At 43.4% G+C, this 25,925-nt stretch overlaps 1 protein-coding gene across 6 annotated transcripts in view; it reads right to left on the bottom strand.

Annotated features, from left to right (window-relative positions):
- The window catches only part of LOC139367031 (lethal(3)malignant brain tumor-like protein 4), a 147,433-nt gene that overhangs the window by 108,092 nt on the left and 13,416 nt on the right, over positions 1 to 25,925 (bottom strand). For 2 of the 6 annotated variants that reach the window (XR_011626832.1, XM_071104935.1), the window contains exons 3-8: positions 14,771 to 14,856; positions 14,595 to 14,649; positions 14,226 to 14,314; positions 5,696 to 5,800; positions 5,055 to 5,190; positions 4,385 to 4,476 (exon numbers count right to left, since the gene is read on the bottom strand). Coding sequence is in view for 4 of the 6 variants with exons in the window: in XM_071104935.1 (XP_070961036.1) it covers positions 4,385 to 4,476; positions 5,055 to 5,190; positions 5,696 to 5,800; positions 14,226 to 14,314; positions 14,595 to 14,649; positions 14,771 to 14,839 (546 nt within the window). In the remaining 2 variants the exon portion in view is untranslated. The remainder of the gene's footprint in view (positions 1 to 4,384; positions 4,477 to 5,054; positions 5,191 to 5,695; positions 5,801 to 14,225; positions 14,315 to 14,594; positions 14,650 to 14,770; positions 14,857 to 25,925) is intronic. The other 4 variants (XR_011626833.1, XM_071104937.1, XM_071104938.1 and 1 more) reach the window with 3 other exon arrangements.

Below are 25,925 nucleotides of genomic sequence, written 5' to 3'. Positions count from 1 at the left end.
ATATTGGATAATTTTGTACTGTGACCACACTTGGACCGCACTTCGGGATTTTGGCAATGATTGCATTTTTATGGCTCGGTGTCCAGTACCAAGGAAGTTAGAGGTAGTTTCACGAGCCAATGCTAGCTAGCGTTACTGTAATGACTGGAAGTCTATGGTTATCTGCTAGCATATAACCATAGAATTCCAGTCATTGTGTTAATGCAAGTCAGCAATTGTGCTAACGCTAGTTAGTAACTTCCTTCAAACTGCACACAGAGCCATAAAAATGGTAACCACGAGTTCATCTGACTCTGGGGAAGTAAATAAAGTGCCAAAATCCCAAAGTATTCCTTTTACTGGGATTTTAATGGTCGGAAATAACCTGAAATGTCCCACTACAGTACGTCCTGCTATGACACCAGGTCTGTGAACATAAAAGAGATCTGGCCACAGACGTATTGGCAATAATACATTCATGCCCTTTGCTAAAAACTTCCCAGAATCAAATAAATAATTGTCCATTTATCACCACAAATGTAACATCAACGTAAAACTAGCAGTGCTCAAGGACACTTGACAGAGTATACATGGATGCTTTGGTAATTTGAACTTGCAACCTCTTGTTTGAGTGCATCAATGTTTCTGCAGTGCCACCAGGTTTATAGTTATTGCTTGGAACATGTATTAACACACTATAAGGTTATGATTGGGTTATAGTGTTGTTCTCTGGGGTACAAAAAAGTCTAAGGTACACTTCACAGGCACACATATGAACTCAATTGGTATAGTTCGGTACCTTGTAGGTATAATGTGACATTTTTCTACCCAATATTTCTAATATAAAAGGTACGATCATCACTGCGCTTTGATAAGTGGGGGCAATGTACTGGTGGGGCTCATTAGCATATTTTGTCGCATGGTCAAATACATACCAATACCAGTCAAAAGTTTGGACACACCTACTCATTCAAGGGTTTTTCTTTATTTTAACTATTTTCTACATTGTAGAATAATAGTGAAGACATCAAAACTGTAAAATAACACATATGGAATCATGTAGTAACCAAAAAAGTGTTTATAGTAGCCAGCCTTTGCCTTGATGACAGCTTTGCACATTCTCTCAACCAGCTTCAAGAGGAATGCTTTTCCAACAGTCTTGAAGGAGTTCCCACATTAGCTAAGCACTTGTTGGCTGCTTTTCCTTCACTCTGCAGTTCAAATCATCCCAAACCATTTCAATTGGGTTGAGGTCGGATGATTGTGGAGGCCAGGTCATCTGATGCAGCACTCCATCACTCTCCATCTTGATCAAATAGCCCTTACACAGCCTGGAGGTGTGTTGGGTCATTGTCCTGTTGAAAAACAAATGATAGTCCCACTAAGCCCAAACCAGATGGTATTGTGTATCGCTGCAGAATGCTGTGGTAACAATGCTGGTTAACTGTGCCTTGAATTCTAAATAAATCACCAACAGTGTCACCAGCAAAGTACCCCCACATCATCACACCTCCTTCTCCATGCTTCACGGTGTGAACCACACATGCAGTTCACCTACTCTGCGTCTCAAAGACGTGGTGGTTGGAACCAAAAATCTCAAATTTGGACTCATCAGACCAAATCACTTATTTTCACCAGTCTAATGTCCATTGCTCGTGTTCCTTGGCCAAAGTAAGTCTCTCCTTCTTTTGTGTCCTTTAGTAGGGGTTTCTTTGGAGCAATTCGACCATGAAGGCCTGACACACGCAGTCTCCTCTGAACAGTTAATGTTGAGATATGTCTGTTACGTGACCGCTGTGAAGCATTTATTTGGGCTGCATTTTCTGAGGCTGGTAACTCTAATGAACTTATCCTCTGCAGCGAGGTAACCCTGGGTATTCCTTTCCTGTGAAGGTCCTCATGAGAGACATGAGGACCTTGCGACTGCACTTTTCCGAATTGACTGTCCTTTTTGTCTTTAATTTACAATACCCTATCGTTTCTCTTTGAGCTGTTCTTGCCATAATATGGACTTGGTCTTTTACCAAATAGGGCTATCTTCAGTATACCACCCCTACCTTGTACCAACGCATTAAGAAGGAAAGAAATTCCACAAATTAACAAGGCACCCCTGTTCATTGAAATGCATTCCAGCTGACTACCTCATGAAGCTGGTTGAGAGAATGCCAAGAGTGTGCAAAGCTGTCAAGGCAAAGGCTGGCTACTTAAAAAAATCTCAAATATATTTTGATTTGTTTAACACTTTTTTGGTTACTACATGATTCCATATGTGTTATTTCATAGTTTTGATGTCTTCACTATTATTCTACACTATTATGTAGAAAATTGTAAAAATAAAGAAAAACCCTTGATTGAGTAGGTGTTGTGACAGGCAGGCACTCTATGTATGTGTGTCAACCGGCAGTGTAAGTGTTTGATGGTTATGCAGATGCAAATTGAGCACCTTCTTTGACATTGTCTGTTCTGCAACCTTTGTAAGAGCATTTGTCTCTTATGAACAGCACTGTAAATAGGTTATTGTGCATTTTCCAGCAACTTAATGGAAACTAGTTGAACTGGAAACCATTTGTCAGTAAGTTGATGTAAAATTCACAATAACTTACTTGCAAAATGTTGCCAGTAACCTACAGGCGACCTACTTTACCTTCACTGACTCTTCTGTTGACAACATGCAACATTAATTGCTGATTGGCAGCATGGTGTCGCAGTGGCAGCCTATCAGAATATTGCAGGTGTGGTTTATTGGAGGTGTGTCTTTCCGCTAGTACTTTCTGGTCTCCCATGAGAGGGAATGTCATCCCAGTTAATGTGTTCTGTTGTATTCTGTTCATAAACACTAAGCTTGTACATTGTCAGTTCTCTAGTCTATGCAAATTACACAAAAGAGCCATACAATGTTCTGGTGACATAGCAAAAAATTCAGGTTGCTGGCATCCCCTTATGTGAAAAATCACATGATTCACATGTGGAATTGTGTTTCTGGAACAATTCACGTGAAATTTCACATGTGAAATCATGTGCATTTTGGAACACTTCACACGAGAATGTTTTTACATGTTGTCACGTGTAATTTCATGTTATCACATGAGAAAATGTGTATACCCATGTCACATTTATTTTAACATGTGCTCACGTTGTCACGTTTAATTTCATCTTATCACGTTGCTTTACATATGATCACATCATCACATGAAATTCATGTGTTTTTTCCTTAAGGGTGAGGATGTTATCAAAAATGTATTTTATCAGTCGTCAGAATGTCACGCGATGGTCCCAGATGTCCCAAACAATCATAAGTAAAGTAATGGTATAGTGGTTTTAAAGTAAGTGGTATGCTGTTCAGATAAGATATTACCCCACCTGGGACTTGAACTCAGAATCTATGGATTTGAGGTGCACTGATCTTTCTGCTGCACCACAGTGTCTAACATTCCCCTACACATTCATGAACTATTATACATCTCTGCACTTAGTGCCAGTTAATCTGACTATTGTCTCTCTCATCATCGATGTACATATTTCAGCAATATGAGGGTTTTCTGTATAGTTGTCTAATGTTGGTGGGGCATAGTATTCTGTTTCAATGTTACTTCTGAATCCCTATGATAAATATAACAGTTTTTCTTGAGTGTATTTTTAAGGAAGCTGAGATTTACTTTGAAATCTAAAGTGTCGGGAATACAGGTGAAATCAGTCATTTACAAGAGGTAGTGTGTTTAAATCCCACTTTGAATAATAATTACTGTATCAATAAAACATACAATGTAGTCATGTATGTCAAAGTGTGTCAAATATGTCATTTGAAAACACTGTTAAAAGTAATGCGTGTATCATAATGACACATTTTTCCAAAAACACATTTTCACATGTGAAGTGAAATGTGAAATGTCACACTTGAAGTGAAATGTGAAATGTCACACTTGAAGTTAAATGTTACATGTAAAGTGTTCCAAAAACACATTTCCACATTATTCCAGATGTGAGATTTCATTTCCATAAGGGAAAGGCTTGAGTGCACAAACGTTGAGTTTTAACATGAGATATGACCATATAATTTATAATTTCCCTTCATCAATTTCCTTTCATTAAAATCAAGCAGTATCTCACATGCCTTCAACCCCCTTTGTACATACGACAATATAGTGGAAATATTGTGGCATGATTTGAAAATCATCTACTACTATGACAAGTCAATATAAATTTCAGCTTTTGTAACTGTAAAAAAACTACAGGAAGTAAAGTGGTGCATCTCTGCCGCAGTGTGGAGGGAGCTTTACAACAGCCACTGGGACATATTGTTCTGTTCTGCTGTGTGAATGAAGGTCAGCATTTGGCCCCAGCTGTCTTTAAAGGTGAAAGTAGAGCTAAGCCTCCATTGACTCCCGTACCTCAACCAAGCACTTACACCATTTTGGGATTTAAACAGATTCTTTGGTGCAGCTTCAGCATTGCAAGCCTCTTGGTATTTCTCCCAGTTAAACTCGCTTTCATTGTAGCCTGAAAATAAATGGTGCAGAGAGAGGGTGAGAGAAAGGGGAGAAAAAAAATGGAGAGAGAGAGAAGGGTGGAGAAAGAGAACAAAAAAAAGTAAATGGGGATTAGGGTGGTGACAAATATTGTTGTGTCAGAAGCCCCACCGCTGGTAAATCGCCACTTCAGGAAATATCATTATTTATTTGTATTTATTGTATATTCATTTGTATATATTTTTTTAAATACTGATTTCTAATATTTTACTGAGTTTCAGTTCATATAAGGAAAACAGAAAATTGAAAAAAATGAATGAATTAGACCCTAATCTATGGATTTCACATTACTGGGCAGGGCCACAACCATGGGAGGGCCTGATCCACTGAGGAGCCAGGCCCAGCCAATCAGAATGAGTTTTTCCCCACAAAGGACAAATATAAATATTCCTCCGTTTTATCAGCTGTCCCGGTGGCTGGTCTCAGACGACAAGGACCATGTGAAAATAATATATCAGAGCCAGCACAGTTTGGTTTGGGTCAACACGATAGTCACGAGTCACAGTGAAATGGGTAAAGACAAAAGTGTGCTGATCTGCTGTAGCTCACCTTTTGGTGGGTGGAGCTGGTGTCCTGTCGACTCGCACCATCCGGCTGGCCTGATATCCGGAGAGTCTGCGTTTACCCAGAAGTCATAGCATTCTGAGTAGCTGTCGATGTGGAGACGTAATCGGTAACCAATCACCTTTGAAAAACAAAACACAGTATTATGTATGGATGTACATGCGGTCACTATCCCAAACATCAATCCATGGCATGATGTAATTCTGCTTTCTATTCCCATGACCAATAGAGCAGGCTACTTGAAGGGCCTTGCCCTTAACAGCAATCATTTTTCCCACTGCAAATTTTATGAGACTATGACGCAAAATAATGTCTGCTAATGGAAATACAACAACAAACAGCTAATGTCAATCTTGTACATTTGTAAAGTGGTCGATATCATGCCAGGTGCTAACGTCTTGTACATTTAAACACAAAAGGGATGACATCAAAAACAGATCGACAACACAAAACTACCAAGGGCTTTGTTAGTGACAGTTAAGGGCGATCATTTCCTCCACCCAATACAGTGGCGCCTGGACTGCAATCACAGATCCAATTACAGTGTGACCTGCCCAGTGTGCTGGGAGAGCCCTTGGTTGAGGCTGGTCTGGAGCTGGGCCAGCTCGCTGACGGCTGCAGCTCACCTCTGCCACGGACAGGATGCAGAACATAGAGGGGTGCAGAGGGTCGATCCCCTCCAGCCTCATCCCCACCTTGAAACCATTTCTGCTAAGGGGGAACGACTGGGCCTGGGATGGAGGGAGGGAGGGAGAAAGGGATGAAGACAAAGTGAGAGAGTGTGGGAGAGGAGAATAGAGAGCATAACAGAGAGCGAATGTGATGGAGACAAAGGACAGAGAGGGAAGGAAGGAGCAGAGAAAGCGAAAAAGGAGACCACAAAAATAAATTACAGGAAAGCAGGAGAATAAACCAAATATTGATGAATAAAATATCCTCTCCAGAAAAGCCATACATATAAGTCATGGTGGTTGGACCGCCACACTCAAGTGTCTCAACAGCACGGTTGCCATAGAAATGAGTGTTTGTGCCTCCGACGGAACAGATGTCCCGTCAAATCCCTTCATAGAAAATGTCTTCCACCACACCGCGTGTTTGTAGCGGAGGAATTAGTTCAGCATGATTCATTGTCAGGGAGAGAGAGGGGGGGGGGGGGGGGGGGGGGCTGATAAACAGTGGAGCATTGCACCAGGCAGCAACTCTCCTGTAAGGAACACACAACAAATGCAGTGCTGGTCCAAAGGCTGGATAAGTCCTAAAATGGCATAGGAAAAACTGCCCTACAAGTCATGCATAGCCAGATCACATATCCTTGCATTCCCTATGTATCCTTGTTCTCTAGGAGAAGCTAGAAGCCTGGCAGGTGAAGCTACTCCCCTTTAGACTATACAGGCTCTGGGGCAGTGGCACACCTTGATACTTTAACTATTTTAGTGCCAATTCTCAAATCCTTGCTTAATCTTCCCTGCGGTCTAATAGGTGTGCTGCGACAGAGAAGTCTGACTGTCCTCAAAGGCAGTTATTAGAAACAATAGACACCCTGGTATCCACCACACACACACACACACACACACATACTGGGATTTTCTTCTATTTTACAGGCCCCCGTCAGCCCATTAGAAATAAGTGCTGTAGAAATGCAGCAGGAAAGGCGAGGCTGGGTGTGGGATTTTTCTGCAGTTTTAGCACATTCTCCTCCCTCTCTCATCTGAAATCTGCCTGCGTGGCCTACAAATCCTGCTACTGAGATAGGGGAAGCCTTTAATGAAGGACAACGGCTTGCAATTTGATTTGTTTTGCTCAAAACAAAACAGATACATTGACATTAATCATGTGGCGAAGATTGCATTGCAGTTTAAAGTAAACCATGTACTGTCCTGCAGTTTAAGGTCCCCAACATCCTTATTTTTAAATCAACAGACTATGTTTTTAACATCATGCAGCTGGCTTATGGCCTTAAAATGCAAATCATAACTTTATTGCCTGTATAGTTTAGTAAATGACATCTCGGACTGAAAACAGAGGGACTACTTGAACTTGCTACGATGCGGACTGGAGTCAGGCTATAGTAGTAGATACAGTGCATTCGGAAAATATTCAGACCCCTTCCCATTTTCCACATTTTGTTATGTTACAGCCTTACTGTAAAATGGATTCAATAAAATTACAAATCTTCATCAATCTACACACAATGTCACGTAATGACAAAGCAAAAACAGGTTTTTAGAAATGTTTGCACATTTATCAAATAAAAAAAACAGAACATCCTTGAGATGATCAACTTGATTGGAGTCCACCTGTGGTGAATTCAATTCAATGGACTTGATTTGGAAAGGCACACACCTATCTATATAAGATCCCACAGCTGACCATGCATGTCAGAGCAAAAACCAAGACTTGAGGTCGAAAGAATTATCCGTAGAGCTCAAAGACCGGATTGTGTCAGTACCTAAACCGTTCTGCAGCATTGAAGGTCCCCAAGAAAACAGTGGCCTCCATCATTCTTAAATGGAAGAAGTTTGGAACCACCAAGACTCTTCCAAGAGCTGGCCGCCCGGCCAAACTGAGCAATTGGGGGAGAAGAGCCTTGTGGCCAAGAACCTGATGTTCACTAACGGAGATCCAGGGTTCCTCTGTGGAGATGGGAGAACGTTCCAGAAGGGCAACCATCTCTGCAGTACTCCACCAATCAGGCCTTTATGGTAGAGTGGCCGGACGGAAACCACTCCTCTCTCAATTGTCAATATGCCTTGTATACTGTTGTTCAGGTTAGTTATCATTGTTTTAGTTTACAATGGAGCCCCTAGTTCCACTCTTCATACCTCTGATACCTCCTTTGTCCCACCTCCCACACATGTGGTGACCTCACCCATTATAACCAGCATGTTCAGAGATACAACCTCTCTTATCATCACCCAGTGCCTGGGCTTACCTCCGCTGTACCCGCACCCCACCATACCAGTCTGCACATTACGCCCTGAATATATTCTACCACGCCCAGAAATCTGCTCCTTTTATTCTTTGTCTCCAACGCTCTAGGCGACCAGTTTTCATAGCCTTTAGTCGCACCCTCATCCTACTCCTCTGTTCCTCGGGTGATGTGGAGGTAAACCCAGGCCCTGCATGTCCCCAGGCACCCTCATTTGTTGACTTCTGTGATCAAAAAAGCCTTGGTTTCATGCATGTCAACATCAGAAGCCTCCTGCCTAAGTTTGTTTTACTCACTGCTTTAGCACACTCTGCCAACCCTGATGTCCTTGCCGTGTCTGAATCCTGGCTTAGGAAGGCCACCAACAGTCTCTCACTGTTGCCGCCTGCTACCGACCCCCCTCAGCTCCCAGCTGTGCCCTGGACACCATTTGTGAATTGATCGCTTCCCATCTAGCTTTAGAGTTTGTTCTGTTAGGTGACCTAAACTGGGATATGCTTAACACCCCGACAGTCCTACAATCTAAGCAATATGCCCTCAATCTCACACAAATCATCAAGGAACCCACCAGGTACAACCCTAAATCCGTAAACATGGGCACCCTCATAGACATTATCCTAACCAACTTGCCCTCCAAATACACCTCTGCTGTCTTCAATCAGGATCTCAGCGTTCACTGCCTCATTGCTTGTATCTGCTACGGGTCCGCGGTCAAACGACCACCCCTCATCACTGTCAAACGCTCCCTAAAACACTTCTGCGAGCAGACATTTCTTTTTGTATTTTTTTTTATTTTACCCCCTTTTTCTCCCCAATTTTGTGGTATCAATTTGTTAGTAGATACTATCTTGTCTCATCGCTACAACACCCGTACGGGCTCGGGAGAGACGAAGGTTGAAAGTCATGCGTCCTCCGATACACAACCCAACCAAGCCGCACTGCTTCTTAACACAGCACGCATCCAACCCGGAAGCCAGCCGCACCAATGTGTTTGAGGATACACCGTGCACCTGGCAACCTTGGATAGCGTGCACAGCGCCCGGCCCGCCACAGGAGTCGCTGGTGCGTGATGAGACAAGGATATCCCTACCGGCCAAACCCTCCCTAACCCAGACGATGCTATGCCACGAACCTCCCGGTTGCGGCCGGTTATGACGGAGCCTGGGCGCGAACCCAGAGTCTCTGGTGGCACAGCTGGCACTGCAGTAAAGCGCCCTTAACCACTGAGCCACCTGGGAGTCCTGAGCAGGCTTTTCTAATCGACCTGGCCCGGGTATCCTGGAAGGATATTGACCTCATCCCGTCAGTTGAGGATGCCCGGTCATTCTTTAAAAGTAACTTCCTCACCATCTTAGATAAGCATGCTCCGTTCAAAAAATGCAGAACTAAGAACAGATATAGCCCTTGGTTCACTCCAGACCTGACTGCCCTCGACCAGCACAAAAACATCCTGTGGCGGACTGCAATAGCATCGAATAGTCCCCGCGATATGCAACTATTCAGGGAAGTCAGGAATCAATACACGCAGTCAGTCAGGAAGGCCAGCTTTTTCAAGCAGAATTTCAAACTCCAAAAAGTTCTGGGACACTGTAAAGTCCATGGAGAACAAGAGCACCTCCTCCCAGCTGCCCACTGCACTGACGCTAGGTAACACGGTCACCACCGATAAATCCATGATAATCGAAAACTTCAACAAGCATTCCTCAACGGCTGGCCATGCCTTCCTCCTGGCTACCCCAACCTCGGCCAACAACTGCGCCCCCCCCCCAACCCCCACCCGCAGCTACTCGCCCAGGCCTCCCCAGCTTCTCCTTTACCCAAATCCAGATAGCAGATGTTCTGAAAGAGCTGCAAAACCTGGACCCATGCAAATCAGCTGGGCTTGACAATCTGGAACCTCCATTTCTGAAACTATCCGCCGCCATTGTCGCAACCCCTATTACCAGCCTGTTCAACCTCTCTTCCGTATCGTCTGAGATCCCCAAGGATTGGAAAGCTGCCACGGTCATCCCCCTCTTCAAAGGGGGAGACACCCTAGACCCAAACTGTTAGACCTACAGTGCCTTGCGAAAGTATTCGGCCCCCTTGAACTTTGCGACCTTTTGCCACATTTCAGGCTTCAAACATAAAGATATAAAACTGTATTTTTTTGTGAAGAATCAACAACAAGTGGGACACAATCATGAAGTGGAACGACATTTATTGGATATTTCAAACTTTTTTAACAAATCAAAAACTGAAAAATTGGGCGTGCAAAATTATTCAGCCCCTTTACTTTCAGTGCAGCAAACTCTCTCCAGAAGTTCAGTGAGGATCTCTGAATGATCCAATGTTGACCTAAATGACTAATGATGATAAATACAATCCACCTGTGTGTAATCAAGTCTCCGTATAAATGCACCTGCACTGTGATAGTCTCAGAGGTCCGTTAAAAGCGCAGAGAGCATCATGAAGAACAAGGAACACACCAGGCAGGTCCGAGATACTGTTGTGAAGAAGTTTAAAGCCGGATTTGGATACAAAAAGATTTCCCAAGCTTTAAACATCCCAAGGAGCACTGTGCAAGCGATAATATTGAAATGGAAGGAGTATCAGACCACTGCAAATCTACCAAGACCTGGCCGTCCCTCTAAACTTTCAGCTCATACAAGGAGAAGACTGATCAGAGATGCAGCCAAGAGGCCCATGATCACTCTGGATGAACTGCAGAGATCTACAGCTGAGGTGGGAGACTCTGTCCATAGGACAACAATCAGTCGTATATTGCACAAATATGGCCTTTATGGAAGAGTGGCAAGAAAGCCATTTCTTAAAGATATCCATAAAAAGTGTCGTTTAAAGTTTGCCACAAGCCACCTGGGATACACACCAAACATGTGGAAGAAGGTGCTCTGGTCAGATGATTTGAACTTTTTTTGAAATTGAACTTTTGGCAACAATGCAAAATGTTATGTTTGGCATAAAAGCAACACAGCTGAACACACCATCCCCACTGTCAAACATGGTGGTGGCAGCATCATGGTTTGGGCCTGCTTTTCTTCAGCAGGGACAGGGAAGATGGTTAAAATTGATGGGAAGATGGATGGAGCCAAATACAGGACCATTCTGGAAGAAAACCTGATGGAGTCTGCAAAAGACCTGAGACTGGGACGGAGATTTGTCTTCCAACAAGACAATGATCCAAAACATAAAGCAAAATCTACAATGGAATGGTTCAAAAATAAACATATCCAGGTGTTAGAATGGCCAAGTCAAAGTCCAGACCTGAATCCAATCGAGAATCTGTGGAAAGAACTGATAACTGCTGTTCACAAATGCTCTCCATCCAACCTCACTGAGGTTGAGCTGTTTTGCAAGGAGGAATGGGAAAAAAATTCAGTCTCTCGATGTGCAAAACTGATAGAGACATACCCCAAGCGACTTACAGCTGTAATCGCAGCAAAAGGTGGCGCTACAAAGTATTAACTTAAGGGGGCTGAATCATTTTGCACGCCCAATTTTTCAGTTTTTGATTTGTTAAAAAAGTTTGAAATATCCAATAAATGTCGTTCCACTTCATGATTGTGTCCCACTTGTTGTTGATTCTTCACAAAAAAATACAGTTTTATATCTTTATGTTTGAAGCCTGAAATGTGGCAAAAGGTCGCAAAGTTCAAGGGGGCCGAATACTTTCGCAAGGCACTGTATATCCATCCTGCCCTGCCTATCTAAGGTCTTCGAAAGCCAAGTTAACAAACAGATCACTGACCATCTCGAATCCGACAGTACCTTCTCCGCTGTGCAATCCGGTTTCCAAGACGGTCACGGGTGCACCTCAGCCACGCTCAAGGTACTAAACGATATCATAACCACCATCGATAAAAGACAGTACTGTGCAGCCGTCTTCGTCGACCTGGCCAAGGCATTCGACTCTGTCAATCACCATATTCTTATCGGCAGACTCAGTAGCCTCGGTTTTTCTAATAACTGCCTTGCCTGGTTCACCAACTACTTTGTAGACAGAGTTCGGTGTGTAAAATCGGAGGGCATGTTGTCCGGTCCTCTAGCAGTCTCTATGGGGGTACCACAGGGTTCAATTCTCGGGCCGACTCTTTTCTCTGTATATATCAATGATGTTGCTCTTGCTGCGGCCGATTCCCTGATCCACCTCTACGCAGACGACACCATTCTGTATACTTCTGGCCCTTCCTTGGACACTGTGCCATCTAACCTCCAAACGAGCTTCAATGTCATACAACACTCCTTCCGTGGCCTCCAACTGCTCTTAAACGCTAGTAAAACCAAATGCATGCTTTTCAACCGTTCGCTGCCTGCACCCGCATGCCCGACTAGCATCACCACCCTGGATGGTTCCGACCTAGAATATGTGGACATCTATAGGTACCTAGGTGTCTGGCTAGACTGCAAACTCTCCTTCCAGACTCCTATCAAACATCTCCAATCCAAAATCTAATCTAGAGTTGGCTTTCTATTTCGCAACAAAGCCTCCTTCACTCACGCTGCCAAACTTACCCTAGTAAAACTGACTATCCTACCGATCCTCGACTTCGGCGATGTCATCAACAAAATAGCTTCCAATACTCTACTCAGCAAACTAGATACAGTTTATCACAGTGCCATCCGTTTTGTTACTAAAGCACCTTATACCACCCACCACTACGACCTGTATGCTCTAGTCGGCTGGCCCTCGCTACATATTCGTCGCCAGACCCACTGGCTCCAGGTCATCTACAAGTCCATGCTAGGTAAAGCTCCGCCTTATCTCAGTTCACTGGTCACGATGGCAACACCCACCCGTAGCACGCGCTCCAGCAGGTGTATCTCACTGATCATCCCTAAAGCCAACACCTCATTTGGCCGCCTTTCGTTCCAGTTCTCTGCTGCCTGTGACTGGAAAGAATTGCAAAAATTGCTGAAGTTGGAGACTTATCTCCCTCACCAACTTCAAACATCTGCTATTTGAGCAGCTAACCGATCGCTGCAGCTGTACATAGTCCATCTGTAAATAGCCCACTCAATTTACCTACCTCATCCCCATACTGTTTTTATTTATTTACTTTCTGCTCTTTTGCACACCATTATCTCTACTTGCACATGACCATCTGATCATTTATCACTCCAGTGTTAATCTGCTAAATTCTAATTATTCGCTCCTATGGCCTATTTATTGCCTACCTCCTCATGCCTTTTGCACACAATGTATATAGACTATTTTTTTCCTACTCTGTTATTGACTTGTTTATTGTTTACTCCATGTGTAACTCTGTGTTGTTGTCTGTTCACACTGCTATGCTTTATCTTGGCCAGGTGGCAGTTGTAAATGAGAACCTGTTCTCAACAAGCCTACCTGGTTAAATAAAGGTGAAATAAAATGTAAAAAATAAACTCCTCAGTAAAAGGCACATGACAGCCCGCTTGGGGTTTGCCAAAAGGCACCTAAACGTCTCTCGGATCATGAGAAACAAGATTCTCTGGTCTGATGAAACCAAGATTGAACTCTTTAGGCTGAATGCCAAGTGTCACGTCTGGAGGAAACCTGACACCATCCCTACGGTGAGGCATGGTGGTGGCAGCATCATGCTGTGGGGATGTTTTTCAGCGGCAGGGACTGGGAGACTAGTCAGGATCGAGGGAAAGAAGAACAGAGGAAAGTACAGAGAGATCATTGATGAAAACCTGCTTCAGAGCGCTCTGAACCTTCCAACAAGACAACGACCTGAAGCACACAGCCAAGACAATGTGGGAGTGGTTCGGGGCAAGTCTCTGAATGTCCTTGAGTGACCAAGCCAGAGCCCGGACTGGAACCCGATCAAACATATCTGGAAAGACCTGAAAATAGCAGTGCAGCGACACTCCCCATCCAACCTGACAGAGCTTGAGAGGATCTGCAGAGAATAATGGGAGAAACTCCCCAAATACAAGTGTGCCAAGCTTATAGCTTGATACCCAAGAAAATGATAACAGCCTCAAGTTGCCAAAGGTGCTTCAACAAAGTACTGAGCAAAGGGTCTGAATTCTTATGTAAAATGTGATATTTATTTATTTTTACTAGATTTTTTTTTTTTTTTTTCATTATGAGGTATTGTGTGTAGATTGATGGGGAAAAAACAACAATTGAATCAATTTTAGAATAAGGCTGTAACGTAACAAAATGTGGAAAAAGTCAAGGGGTCTGAATACTTTCCGAATGCACTATATACCTACTGGTTGATGAAGGTGATGCTTACCTCAGTGAAGAGTCTTAGGGGAGCTGCTATGACCTTCTTCTCTCCCAGATATTGATCCCACGACCATGCCTTCTTCTTACCCCTCACTGCTGCACACCACATTGATCTGAATTACACCTTTCCTTATAACACCACGGTTCAGATTCCCGGACCCAGATTAAGTCTAGTCCTAGTCTAAAAAGCATTCTCAATGGAGAATTCCTGTGTGTAAATTCATGTATGCATTCTAAATAGCATTTGACAGCGATAGATAATTTGATAGGAATTTTAAAAAATGGTCTGCGCATTCATATCAATAAGCACTAATACTGTAGCATTCAGTAATGCTCTAATTGTTTTGTTAGTAGTGTTTACATTTCAAGAGTTTACCTTGTGTGCTTGTCACTTTGTTCTTCATTTTTACGGTGTCCTCGTTTGGTCGCTCCTGAAATGACACAGTTGTTAGTTTGCTGACAGAAACTTGGGCAACACTTAACTTTTCAGCCAACAGGTATAATGTTGTCATGATAATGAGCTCAGGTGCGGTCAGGTCCAGGCCTACTCACTCTTAGACAATATTCCTCCGCCACGCCCTTGCTGAAACTCCTTTTCTTCCTATCCTCTGCCTGCATCATTTGAGACAGGATCGATTCTACAACATGATATACAAACGCAGGCCATTTGAATGCAAAAACAAATCAATTACTATTTAAGTTCCACGGTGTGAGTCGCTTTAAGTTGAGACATCGCAATTTACTCCTATTTGTAAGAACATCTCTTGCATTCTATTTTCACTCTGAACAGACTCAATGAAAGCCACCACCATTCCTTTTATAAAAACATAAAAGTCCTCTGAAGTTTACCCATATAATGCAAAGCAAATTACATTTTACTTTATTTGTTCACTGGGCGCATACGCAGCTTGGCTGTCTTATTGCCTGTTGTAAGAGACAAAGTGAAATGTTTTTTCTCAAGTCCTAGTACAGTAACAACCCCATGATTACTGTATAAAGAGGAAATTAATGCATCTCTTTCTGCAGTATATGATGTAAATTGGATTGAGTTCCTGGTAAGAGATAAGGACTGCTTCCCATGAAAGTCAAATTAAGAAAGAGTTGGGTCTGTGGCGGAGGGGGCGGCCGCAGCTGGAGGGGCCCGGATTTCCCAGAAGGCAGTGGGAAGCAGCAACTGTTTGCCTTCCAATGCAGATTAATCGATTGTATGTAGCTGGCCGGAAACTAAATGGATTCACTGCACTCCGACTCCTGTATATTAATTACTGTATACAATAGTACACTCTCAAATAGGACACTCTCATGGTTTGTATATGTGTGCCATTCAGAGGGGGAATGGGCAAGACACAAGATTTAAGTGCCTTTGAACGCAGTATGGTATTAGCTACCAGGCGCACAAGTTTAACTGTGTCAAGAACTGCAACGCTGCTGGGTTTTTCACGCGCAACAGTTTCCCATGTGTATCAAGAATGGTCCACCACCCAAAGGACATCCAGTCAACTTGATACAACTGTGGGAAGCATTGGAGTCAACATGGGTCAGCATCCCTGTGAAACGCTTTCGACACCTTGTAGAGTCCATGTCCCGACGAATTGAGGCTGTTCTGAGGGCAAAAGGGGGTCAACTCAATATTAGGAAAGTGCTGTTAATGTTTTGTGCACTCAGTGTATATGGTTTGCAGTTGCTCTGACAAAATAATTGTTGCTTTCTGGCCTTTTTGCAATGTGTCATGGGTGTCCATTTTCGTCTGGCGCTAAGGAGGTGCAAACGCCAGACACATGTTAGTTTTCAATTTCGTTAAAATTGTTAGGGCATTTTCCAGCCCTAACACCAGGTTCTGCAATTTACCTGTCTAACATTAGAGTGCATGAGACAGTTTAAGACCAACAAAAAGCAGGTCTTAAAAGGTAAAGCAGTTTTATAATCGAATGAATTTTGAGAGCGAAAGCACAGCCTATTCAGCCATGACAGACAGTGACCATGGGGAGAAAAATAAATTTTCTGCTGGTAAATCACGTATTTAGAAACATCATTTTTTTGGGGGGGGGGGGGGGGTTCTCCCCCATTTAATTGAATTAATAATCAAGCATAACCTACCCACACATTAATCAAGGCTGGTTTAGCAACATCACGTAGGTGTCTTTTTTTCCTGGCCATTAGCCAAAAGAAGCCTTAAATAAAGGGGTTTTAAATGATCTACGGCGAGTGCTTTGTAATATTTTAGGTTTTGCCCTCACACTTATTCACTATTCACATACCTGCATTTTGCTTGTGCAAGTAGGCTATGCGTACCCATTTTCATGGAGCACCCCTCGTCCGATTACCAAAAACACGCTCCACCAAACTACGCAGTTCTTCTATAATGCTATATTAACCGCAATTGTTTTTATGAATCTGCTTCGCACAGGCAACGATACAATTGACAGGAGCCTAGTATTTTGTATAGACATGTGAATGTTATGCGTAAAGGCATTTTAGGCCTGTGCACACAGTGCCATGTAGTTAGAGAAGAGATTTATGATATCATGCTTCTGATCCAATCCTATTTAGAAATATTGTTGTTGGTTTTTAAAAAATAAAATAATAATTTGATTAAAAACCAAACTTATTAGAAAGATTCACCATCCATTGGTTTATGCTGAGAAAGTGCATGGCTGAATGCAATGGAATTTCGTCTGTTGTTTCTGGAGAAGTGCCAGTATGATCTTATAAGATGGTTCCATGATGTTTATAGAGCATTACATTTCCGAGCAGTATAAGGGTGAGTTGGCATTCCCCCTTTGTCTTTATATTGGATCTTTATCAAGCTCCTGTGAAAGGTTTGGATGTGCGTAAAACCATCCATAGACTAAGTTACCTTTTCTGTATTATACGCCCATGGAAAGCAATTATGGTGCCTGTAACTGTAGACAGCATATTTAAAAACAAGTCATTGTTTCGTTTTTTATTAGAATTTGATTAGAACCGCAGCTTTTACCCCCAAGCCACAAGACTGCTAAATAGCTAATCAAATGGCTACCCGGACTACCCTCATAGACTCTTTGTTTCACTAACTCGGCACACACACTGGACTGTACCCACACACTTATGTAACAGGTGTAAAATATACTTTATGTATTTCACTGATAATCCCTCATATTTATTATTTTAAAAGTTATTTTGAGGTGGATTACACTACTTTCAAGAGTGAATTATTTGATTGTATTTATTCTAAATTGTGTTAATGCTGTGATGTCATCAACGGGAGCCATGCTTTTTTTCCTCAGTTTGCTCAGAGCGTGAACAGGAGAGGTATGTACATGTTCGCAAATGTTCACAAATGCACAAGAAATGACAAGCAAAAGTTATATCGTCACTGATTTAGTGTTGCATTGCTGTTTATAGGAAAATATATTAAAGGTGAATAATGTTGGAGTGCAACTTTGCAAGGCTAGTCCAGCTACTGTTAGCTTTGTTGTGGGGGAGGGTCTCTTTCAGGTGCAGACAGCATGTGTTCTATGATGATTTTCTAACGGGTATTCTGCACTGTCTTTTTGACTCCAAGATGGTGTAGCAGTCAGACGTCTTTGTCCTGTCGTGTCCCGTGTCCATGTCTTTTTTACATATTTTTCTTCGCATATCTTTTAAAATATATAAATACTCTCCTGCAACCTGCCTCACTCAATGTAGCACGGATCTGCTTTTTTCTTCTTCTAAAGTATCTATATTTACTTCGGATCTGGAATCCCTCAACTGAAGCTAGCCAGCTAACTACCAGCTATCAGTCAGCAAACCATTGCCAGCGGTCATCAGCTAACCTTCAGCTCGAATAGCTCTCGCCAGTTCGAACAACGTGACTCTAACCAGAGCATAACGGACCTATTATTTTTATCCCCGGATTCCCACCGCAAACTGAACATTTTCATCTGGATCTTCACAACTAGCTAACCGCAACCCCGGATGACTACTCCTGGCTAGCGTTTCCATCCACTTAGCTTGAAGCTTGCACGGCCAGAGCTCCTGTGCTACCACCGAAGCATACTCCTGGGCTACAATATCCGGACCCCTTCTACAGCCGGTACGGGGCATGGAACCCCGCAGATCCCCTACGACTGGAATACTGACATAATCTGCCCGAGGACTCCAACAGGCCCCTCAGGCGCGACGCCCGCTGAAGGTCTATTATGCTAACCAGCTACGCCTGCTAGCTACCTAGAGCTACTTGGAACCCTACTAATTCCACGACCGGTCTATCGAATTCACCGCATGAAGAGCCAAAAACAGACTTAACCCCATTGCGACGTCCCCCAAAGGCTAACTTTCTAGCCCCTGCTATCTGCTTGCTTGCTAACCTGGCCTGCTAACTGCTAGCCTGCCCCGGTCTACTAACTGCTAGCTTGTTTAGCCCCGGTCTGCTAACTGCTAGCTTATTTAGCCCCGGCCTACTAACTGTTAGCTTGTTAGCACAGGCCTGCTAACTGTCTGAATTGCCGTGTCCCCAGCCAGCCCAACCACTCACTGGACCCATATTTATTTTCAATCAATTTTCGATTTTTAATTCGATTATACCTTCCGGTAACCTGCCTCCCCCAATGTGATACGGAATCGCTATTATTTTTTATTTTAGAATACATTCAAGAACCTCCAGAAGCTAACCAGCTAATTAGCTACAAGCTGTTTAGTCATGGTTAGCGGCTTTTACCTTCTGCACAGCCAGCCCTGTTTTTAGCCTGGATAATACTCTCCAGTATCGAACTGTCTCTCCACAACAACGCCGGATTCCTGCCGTAATCCCTGGACCACCTCTTCTGATCTTCACAGCTAGCTTGCACCCAGTACCGAAGCTATCCCTGAGGCCCACGTCCCAGCCTACTCAGCTGTTCACCCGAACCCCACTCATACACGGCTGGAGCCCAATACTCCACCGGATCCTTGCTGTAAACTCTGGACCTTGGCACCGGATCACCGCTGCTACCGATTGGATATATTGGCTAACGCCACTGCCACGAAGCTAGCACCAGTTAGCCGTGAGCCAGGAAAATCTCCCTGCTAGCAAACTAAAATATACAACACCTCTTTCGCCATCTGGCTTGGATTCTATGTCGACACGGCCCCCCGCCGCACCACCACGACTGGTCTGCCGACGAATACTCCATCCGCTGTGCCTTCAACCGGCCTCCGTCTGAGCAGACCCCCCCTACCACCCCCGGGCTACTAATTTTAAACGCTGTGTTGCCCGCGTGCTAGCGTAGTGGCAGCTTCCCTGTTCCATCTACTGCTGCCCACTGGACACTATGATCATTTGGCTACATAGCTGATTCCTGCTGGACAGTCCATTAATCACGATACTCTATTATGTTTATTTATGTTTTATCTGTCGGCCACAACCGCGAACTCAGGCTCTGTGTGTAGATAATCGGACCATCTCTGCCTAGTCATCGCCATTTTATCTGCTGTTGTTGTGTTGGCTGACTAGCTGTTGTTGTCTCACCTGTTGTTTTAGCAAGCTCTCCCAATCAAGACCTGCGATTACTTTATGCCTTGCTGTATGTCTCTCTCAAATACCAATATGCCTTGTATACTGTTGTTCAGGGTAGTTATCGTTGTTTTAGTTTACAATGAAGCCCCTAGTTCCACTCCTCACACCTCTGATACCTCCTTTGTCCCACCTCCCACACATGCGGTGACCTCACCAATTATAACCAGCATGTCCAGAGATACAACCTCTCTTATCATCACCCAGTGCCTGGGCTTACCTCCACTGTACCCACACCCCACCATACCCCTGTCTGCACATTATGCCCTGAATATATTCTACCACGCCCATAAATCTGCTCCTTTTATTCCTTGTCCCCAATGCTCTAGGCGACCAGTTTTGATAGCATTTAGTCGCACCCTCATCCTACTCCTCCTCTGTTCCTCGGGTAATGTGGAGGTAAACCAAGGCCCTGCATGTCCCCAGGCTCCCTCATTTGTTGACTTCTGTGATCGAAAAAGCCTTGGTTTCATGCATGTCAACATCAGAAGCCTCCTCCCTAAGTTTGCTTTACTCACTGCTTTAGCACACTCTGCCAACCCTGATGTCCTTGCCGTGTCTGAATCCTGGCTTAGGAAGGCCACCAAAAATTCAGAGATTTCCATACCCAACAATAACACTTTCCATCAAGATAGAACTGCCAAAGGGGGAGGAGTTAGCCTGCAAAGTTCTGTCATACTTTCCAGGTCTATGTCCAAACATTTCGAACTTCTAATTTTAAAAATTAATCTCTTTCCAGAAATAAGTATCTCACTGTTGCCGCCTGCTACCGACCCCCCTCAGCTCCCAGCTGTGCCCTGGACACCATTTGTGAATTGATCGCCCCCCATCTAGCTTCAGAGTTTGTTCTGTTAGGTGACCTAAACTGGGATATGCTCAACACCCCGGCAGTCCTACAATCTAAGCTAGATGCCCTCAATCTCACACAAATCATCAAGAAACCCACCAGGTACAACCCTAAATCCATAAACATGGGCACCCTAATTGACATTATCCTGACCAAATTGCCCTCCAAATACACCTCTGCTGTCTTCAATCAGGATCTCAGCGATCACTGCCTCATTGCCTGTATCCGCTAAGGGTCCGCGGTCAAACGACCACCCCTCATCACTGTCAAACGCTCCCTAAAACACTTCTGCGAACAGGCCTTTCTAATTGACCTGGCCCGGGTATCCTGGAAGGATATTGACCTCATCCCGTCAGTTGAGGATGCCTGGTCATTCTTTAAAAGTAACTTCCTCACCATCTTAGACAAGCATGCTTCGTTCAAAAAAAGCAGAACTAAGAACAGATATAGCCCTTGGTTCACTCCAGACCAGACTGCCCTCGACCAGCACAAAAATATCCTGCGGCGGACTGCAATAGCATCGAATAGTCCCCACGATTTGCAACTGTTCAGGGAAGTCAGGAACCAATACACGCAGTCAGTCAGGAAAGCAAAGGCCAGATTTTTCAAGCAGAAATTTGCATCCTGTAGCTCTAACTCCAAAAAGTTCTGGGACACTGTAAAGTCCATGGAGAACAAGAGCACCTCCTCCCAGCTGCCCACTGCACTGACGCTAGGTAACACAGTCACCACCGATAAATCCATGATAATCGAAAACTTCAACAAGCATTTCTCAACGGCTGGCCATGCCTTCCTCCTGGCTACTCCAACCTCGGCCAACAGCTCCAGCCCCCCCCCCCCCCCCATCCCCCCACCCCCCCCCGCTACTCGCCCACTCCTCCCCAGCTTCTCCTTTACCCAAATCCAGATAGCAGATGTTCTGAAAGAGCTGCAAAACCTGGACCCATACAAATCAGCTGGGCTTGACAATCTGGAACCTCTATTTCTGAAACTATCCGCCGCCATTGTCGCAACCCCTATTACCAGCCTGTTCAACCTCTCCTTCGTATCATCTGAGATCCCCAAGGATTGGAAAGCTGCCACGGTCATTCCCCTCTTCAAAGGGGGAGACACCCTAGACCCAAACTGTTACAGACCTATATCCATCCTGCCCTGCCTATCTAAGGTCTTCGAAAGCCAAGTCAGCAAACAGATCACTGACCATCTCGAATCCCACCGTACCTTCTCCGCTGTGCAATCCGGTTTCCGAGCCGGTCACGGGTGCACCTCAGCCCCGCTCAAGGTACTAAACGATATCATAACCGCCATCGATAAAAGACAGTACTGTGCAGCCATCTTCGTTGACCTGGCCAAGGCATTCGACTCTGTCAATCACCATATTCTTATCGGCAGACTCAGTAGCCTCTGTTTTTCTAATGACTGCCTTGCCTGGTTCACCAACTGCTTTGCAGACAGAGTTCAGTGTGTCAAATCGGAGGGCATGTTGTCCAGTCCTCTGGCAGTCTCTATGGGGGTACCACAGGGTTCAATTCTCAGGCTGACTCTTTTCTCTGTATATATCAATGATGTTGCTCTTGCTGCGGCCGATTCCCTGATCCACCTCTACGCAGACGACACCATTCTGTATACTTCTGGCCCTTCCTTGGACACTGTGCTATCTAACCTCCAAACGAGCTTCAATGCCATACAACACTCCTTCTGTGGCCTCCAACTGCTCTTAAACGCTAGTAAAACCAAATGCATGCTTTTCAACCGTTCGCTGCCTGAACCCGCACGCCCGACTAGCATCACCACCCTGGATGGTTCCGACCTAGAATATGTGGACATCTATAAGTACCTAGGTGTCTGGTTAGACTGCAAACTCTCCTTCCAGATATCAAACATCTTCAATCCAAAATCAAATCTAGAGTCTGCTTTCTATTTCGCAACAAAGCCTCCTTCACTCACGCCGCAAAACTTACCCTAGTAAAACTGACTATCCTACCGATCCTCGACTTCAGCGATGTCATCTACAAAATAGCTTCCAATACTCTACTCAGCAAACTGGATGCAGTTTATCACAGTGCCAACCGTTTTGTTACTAAAGCAACTTATACCACCCACCACTGCGACCTGTATGCTCTAGTCGGCTGGCCCTCGCTACATGTTCTATGCCAGACCCACTGGCTCCAGGTCATTTACAAGTCTATGCTAGGTAAAGCACTGCCTTAGTTCACTGGTCATGATGGCAACACCCACCCGTAGCACGCGCTTCAGCAGGTGTATCTCACTGATCATCCCTAAAGCCAAAACCTCATTTGGCCACCTCTCCTTCCAGTTCTCCTCTGCCTGCGACTGGAACGAATTGCAAAAATTGCTGAAGTTGGAGACTTTTATTTCCCTCACCAACTTTAAACATCTGCTATCTGAGCAGCTAACAGATCGCTGCAGCTGTACATAGTCCATCGGTATATAGCCCACCCAATTTACCTACCTCATCCCCATACTGTTTTTATTTATTTACTTTTCTGCTCTTTTGCACACCAGTATCTCTACCTGCACATGTTCATCTGATCATTTATCACTCCAGTGTTAATCTGCTAAATTGTAATTATTCACTCCTATGGCCTATTTATTGCCTACCTCCTCATACCTTTTGCACACAATGTATATAGATGAAAAAAAATTACTATGTTATTGACTTGTTTTTTTGTTTATTGTTTTGTTTATTGTTTATTCCCTGTGTAACTCTGTGTTGTTGTCTGTTCACACTGCTATGCTTTATCTAGGCCAGCTCGCAGTTGCAAATGAGAACTTACCTGGTTAAATAAAGGTGAAATAAATAAATAAATAAATAAATAAATAAATAAAATATACTTGTATGGGAGTCCAGACGGCAGCATTAACTTTTGCCTTGTATTTGTACCCATTCCATGCAGGTATGTTGTGAAATGTGACGATTTTGTATGTTTAATGTGCCTAGTTACCTTTCGTTCATTTTGTTACCTGTCCGGTCATTTCAAAAATGGCGTTGTTGCTTCATTAGTATGCCTCAGGTATAATGGTACAATAGTATACTCTCTAAGGAATATTGAGCACTTATTAGCAGATTATTAGTGTACAAAATGTATAAACTGAAATGTGCATTTTCTTGTTGATGCTTTTACTCCTAGGTGTGCTCAGAGCGTGATGAGGAAAGGAGAATATACTTGTATGGGAGCCCAGACGGCAGCATTAACTTTTGCCTTGTATTTGTACACATTCCTTGCAGTCCTTAAAAGAGAGACAACCGGCAGAATTGGCGCAGAGCCTAATCTTCCATCTACACCTTACCAGAACGCAATGCAGAAAGGTACCGGTACAGAACAGGTTACACTTACATTATACTGACAACCCAACACACACACATACCTTCACACTCACCACATGCACTGCTGCTAGTCACTTTACCCCTACCTATATGTATAGTACATACAGTGCATTCGGAAACTAATCCGACCCTTCAACTTTTTCCACATTTTGTTAAGTTACAGATTTATTCTAAAATAGATGAAATAGTTTTTTACTCCGTCATCAATCTACACACAATACCCCATAATAGCAAAGCAAAAATGTTTATTAATTCAAAATAAAATAAAAGTTCAATACCCTGCCGCCCTCGACGGGGAGACCCATGATATGATTGTAGGTTTTTGTTTTTTCTCCTTAAAAACAGAAATAAATCATTCTAAATAACAAACTGGCTTTATTTACAAATTAGTAACAATGTCTCACCCCATGTTCAAGAATGACCTTTTCCCTCTCTCATTTTATATTATTTGAAAACAAAATCCCCAAAGTATTGTTATTTTTTTAAACAAAGCAATTGTTATTATTAATTTTAAATTATATAAAAGCCCCTTGGATATTCTCACAGATATATTATTAACCCTGTTATTAGCAGGACAATATATATTGGTCAAATTGTTCATGGCTCCTGAGTGGCGCACAATGGGATTGCCTTGCAGTTCTCCAGCTGTATCCACTGAAAGTGCACGAGGTTCAATGCACGAGGGCACAGAATGGGCCGCAGAGCCGCACACAGAAGACCGACCTAGCCCATGGGGCTACACTGGCGCTACACTGGCTACACTTTAAGGGGCATTGCACTAATAAATGGCGCTGATTAGGGAAACATTCCCGCTGTTCTGTTCTTTGTGCCAGTCTGCAGATTCAAACTAAAACAATGTAACTAATAATGGCATCTTTATGCTTCGTTAACCTCTCTTGGGTAGGAGGCAGTATTTTCACCTCCGGACCTGCAGAAGTTAGGATATGCATAAAATTAGATTTGTAGATTTGGATAGCAAACACTCTAAAGTTTCTAAAACTGTTAAAATAATGTCTGTGAGTATAACAGAACTGATATGGCAGGCGAAACCCCAAGGACAAACCATCCAGGGGGGAAAAAAATTGAGGTCATAGGATTTCCCAATTGTTTTCTATGGGATACCCTTATTATTTGTATTTATTTATTTTACCTTTATTTAACTAGGCAAGTTAGTTAAGAACAAATTCTTATTTACAATGACGGCCTAGGAACAGTGGGTTAACTGCCTGTTCAGGGGCAGAACGACAGATTTGTACCTTGTCAGCTCTGGGGTTTGAACTTGCAACCTTCCGGTTACTAGTCCAACGCTCTAACCACTAGGCTACCCTGTCGCAGTTCCTATGGCTTCCACTAGATGTCAACAGTCTTTAGAAGTCGTTCAATGTTTTTCTTTTGAGAAATGAAGAAGTAGTCCTATTCATTGTAAATGTCACTCCAGGTGGACTCTACTGTTTTGGTGAGCGTGAACTGGAGCGCGCTTCACATTGTTTTTATCAGGTATTAGAAACAGTTTATTCCATTTTAAATTTGATCGATTATTTATGTTTTAGGGTACCTGAGGTTGGATTAGGAACATTGTTTGAAATGTTTGTACCAAGTTTACAGGTAACTTATTAGATACTTTGTAGGCATGTTGGGCGAGTTTAAACCAGTGTATTTCTGAATCAAACGCACCAAATAAATTGACATTTTTGGGACATAAAGGACATTATCGAACAAAAGGACCATTTGTGATGTTTCTGGGACATTTTTGGAGTGCCAACAGAAGATCTTCAAAAGATAAGGCATTAATTATATCGCTATTTCTGACTTTTGTGGCGCACCTGCCTGGTTGAAATATGATTTATGTGTTTGTATGCAGGGCGCTGTCCTCAGATAATTGCATGGTTTGCTTTCGCCGTAAAGCCTTTTTGAAATCTGACACAGCGGCTGGATTAACAAGAAGTTAAGCTTTATTTTGATGTATAACACATATATTTTCAAGAATGTTCAATAT

The sequence above is a fragment of the Oncorhynchus clarkii genome, chromosome 15 (genome assembly GCF_045791955.1).
Source record: "Oncorhynchus clarkii lewisi isolate Uvic-CL-2024 chromosome 15, UVic_Ocla_1.0, whole genome shotgun sequence".
Taxonomy (NCBI): Eukaryota; Metazoa; Chordata; class Actinopteri; order Salmoniformes; family Salmonidae; genus Oncorhynchus; species Oncorhynchus clarkii.
The sequence above is the reverse complement of the archived record's forward strand: the minus strand, read 5'-3'. Positions and strand labels throughout refer to the sequence as shown.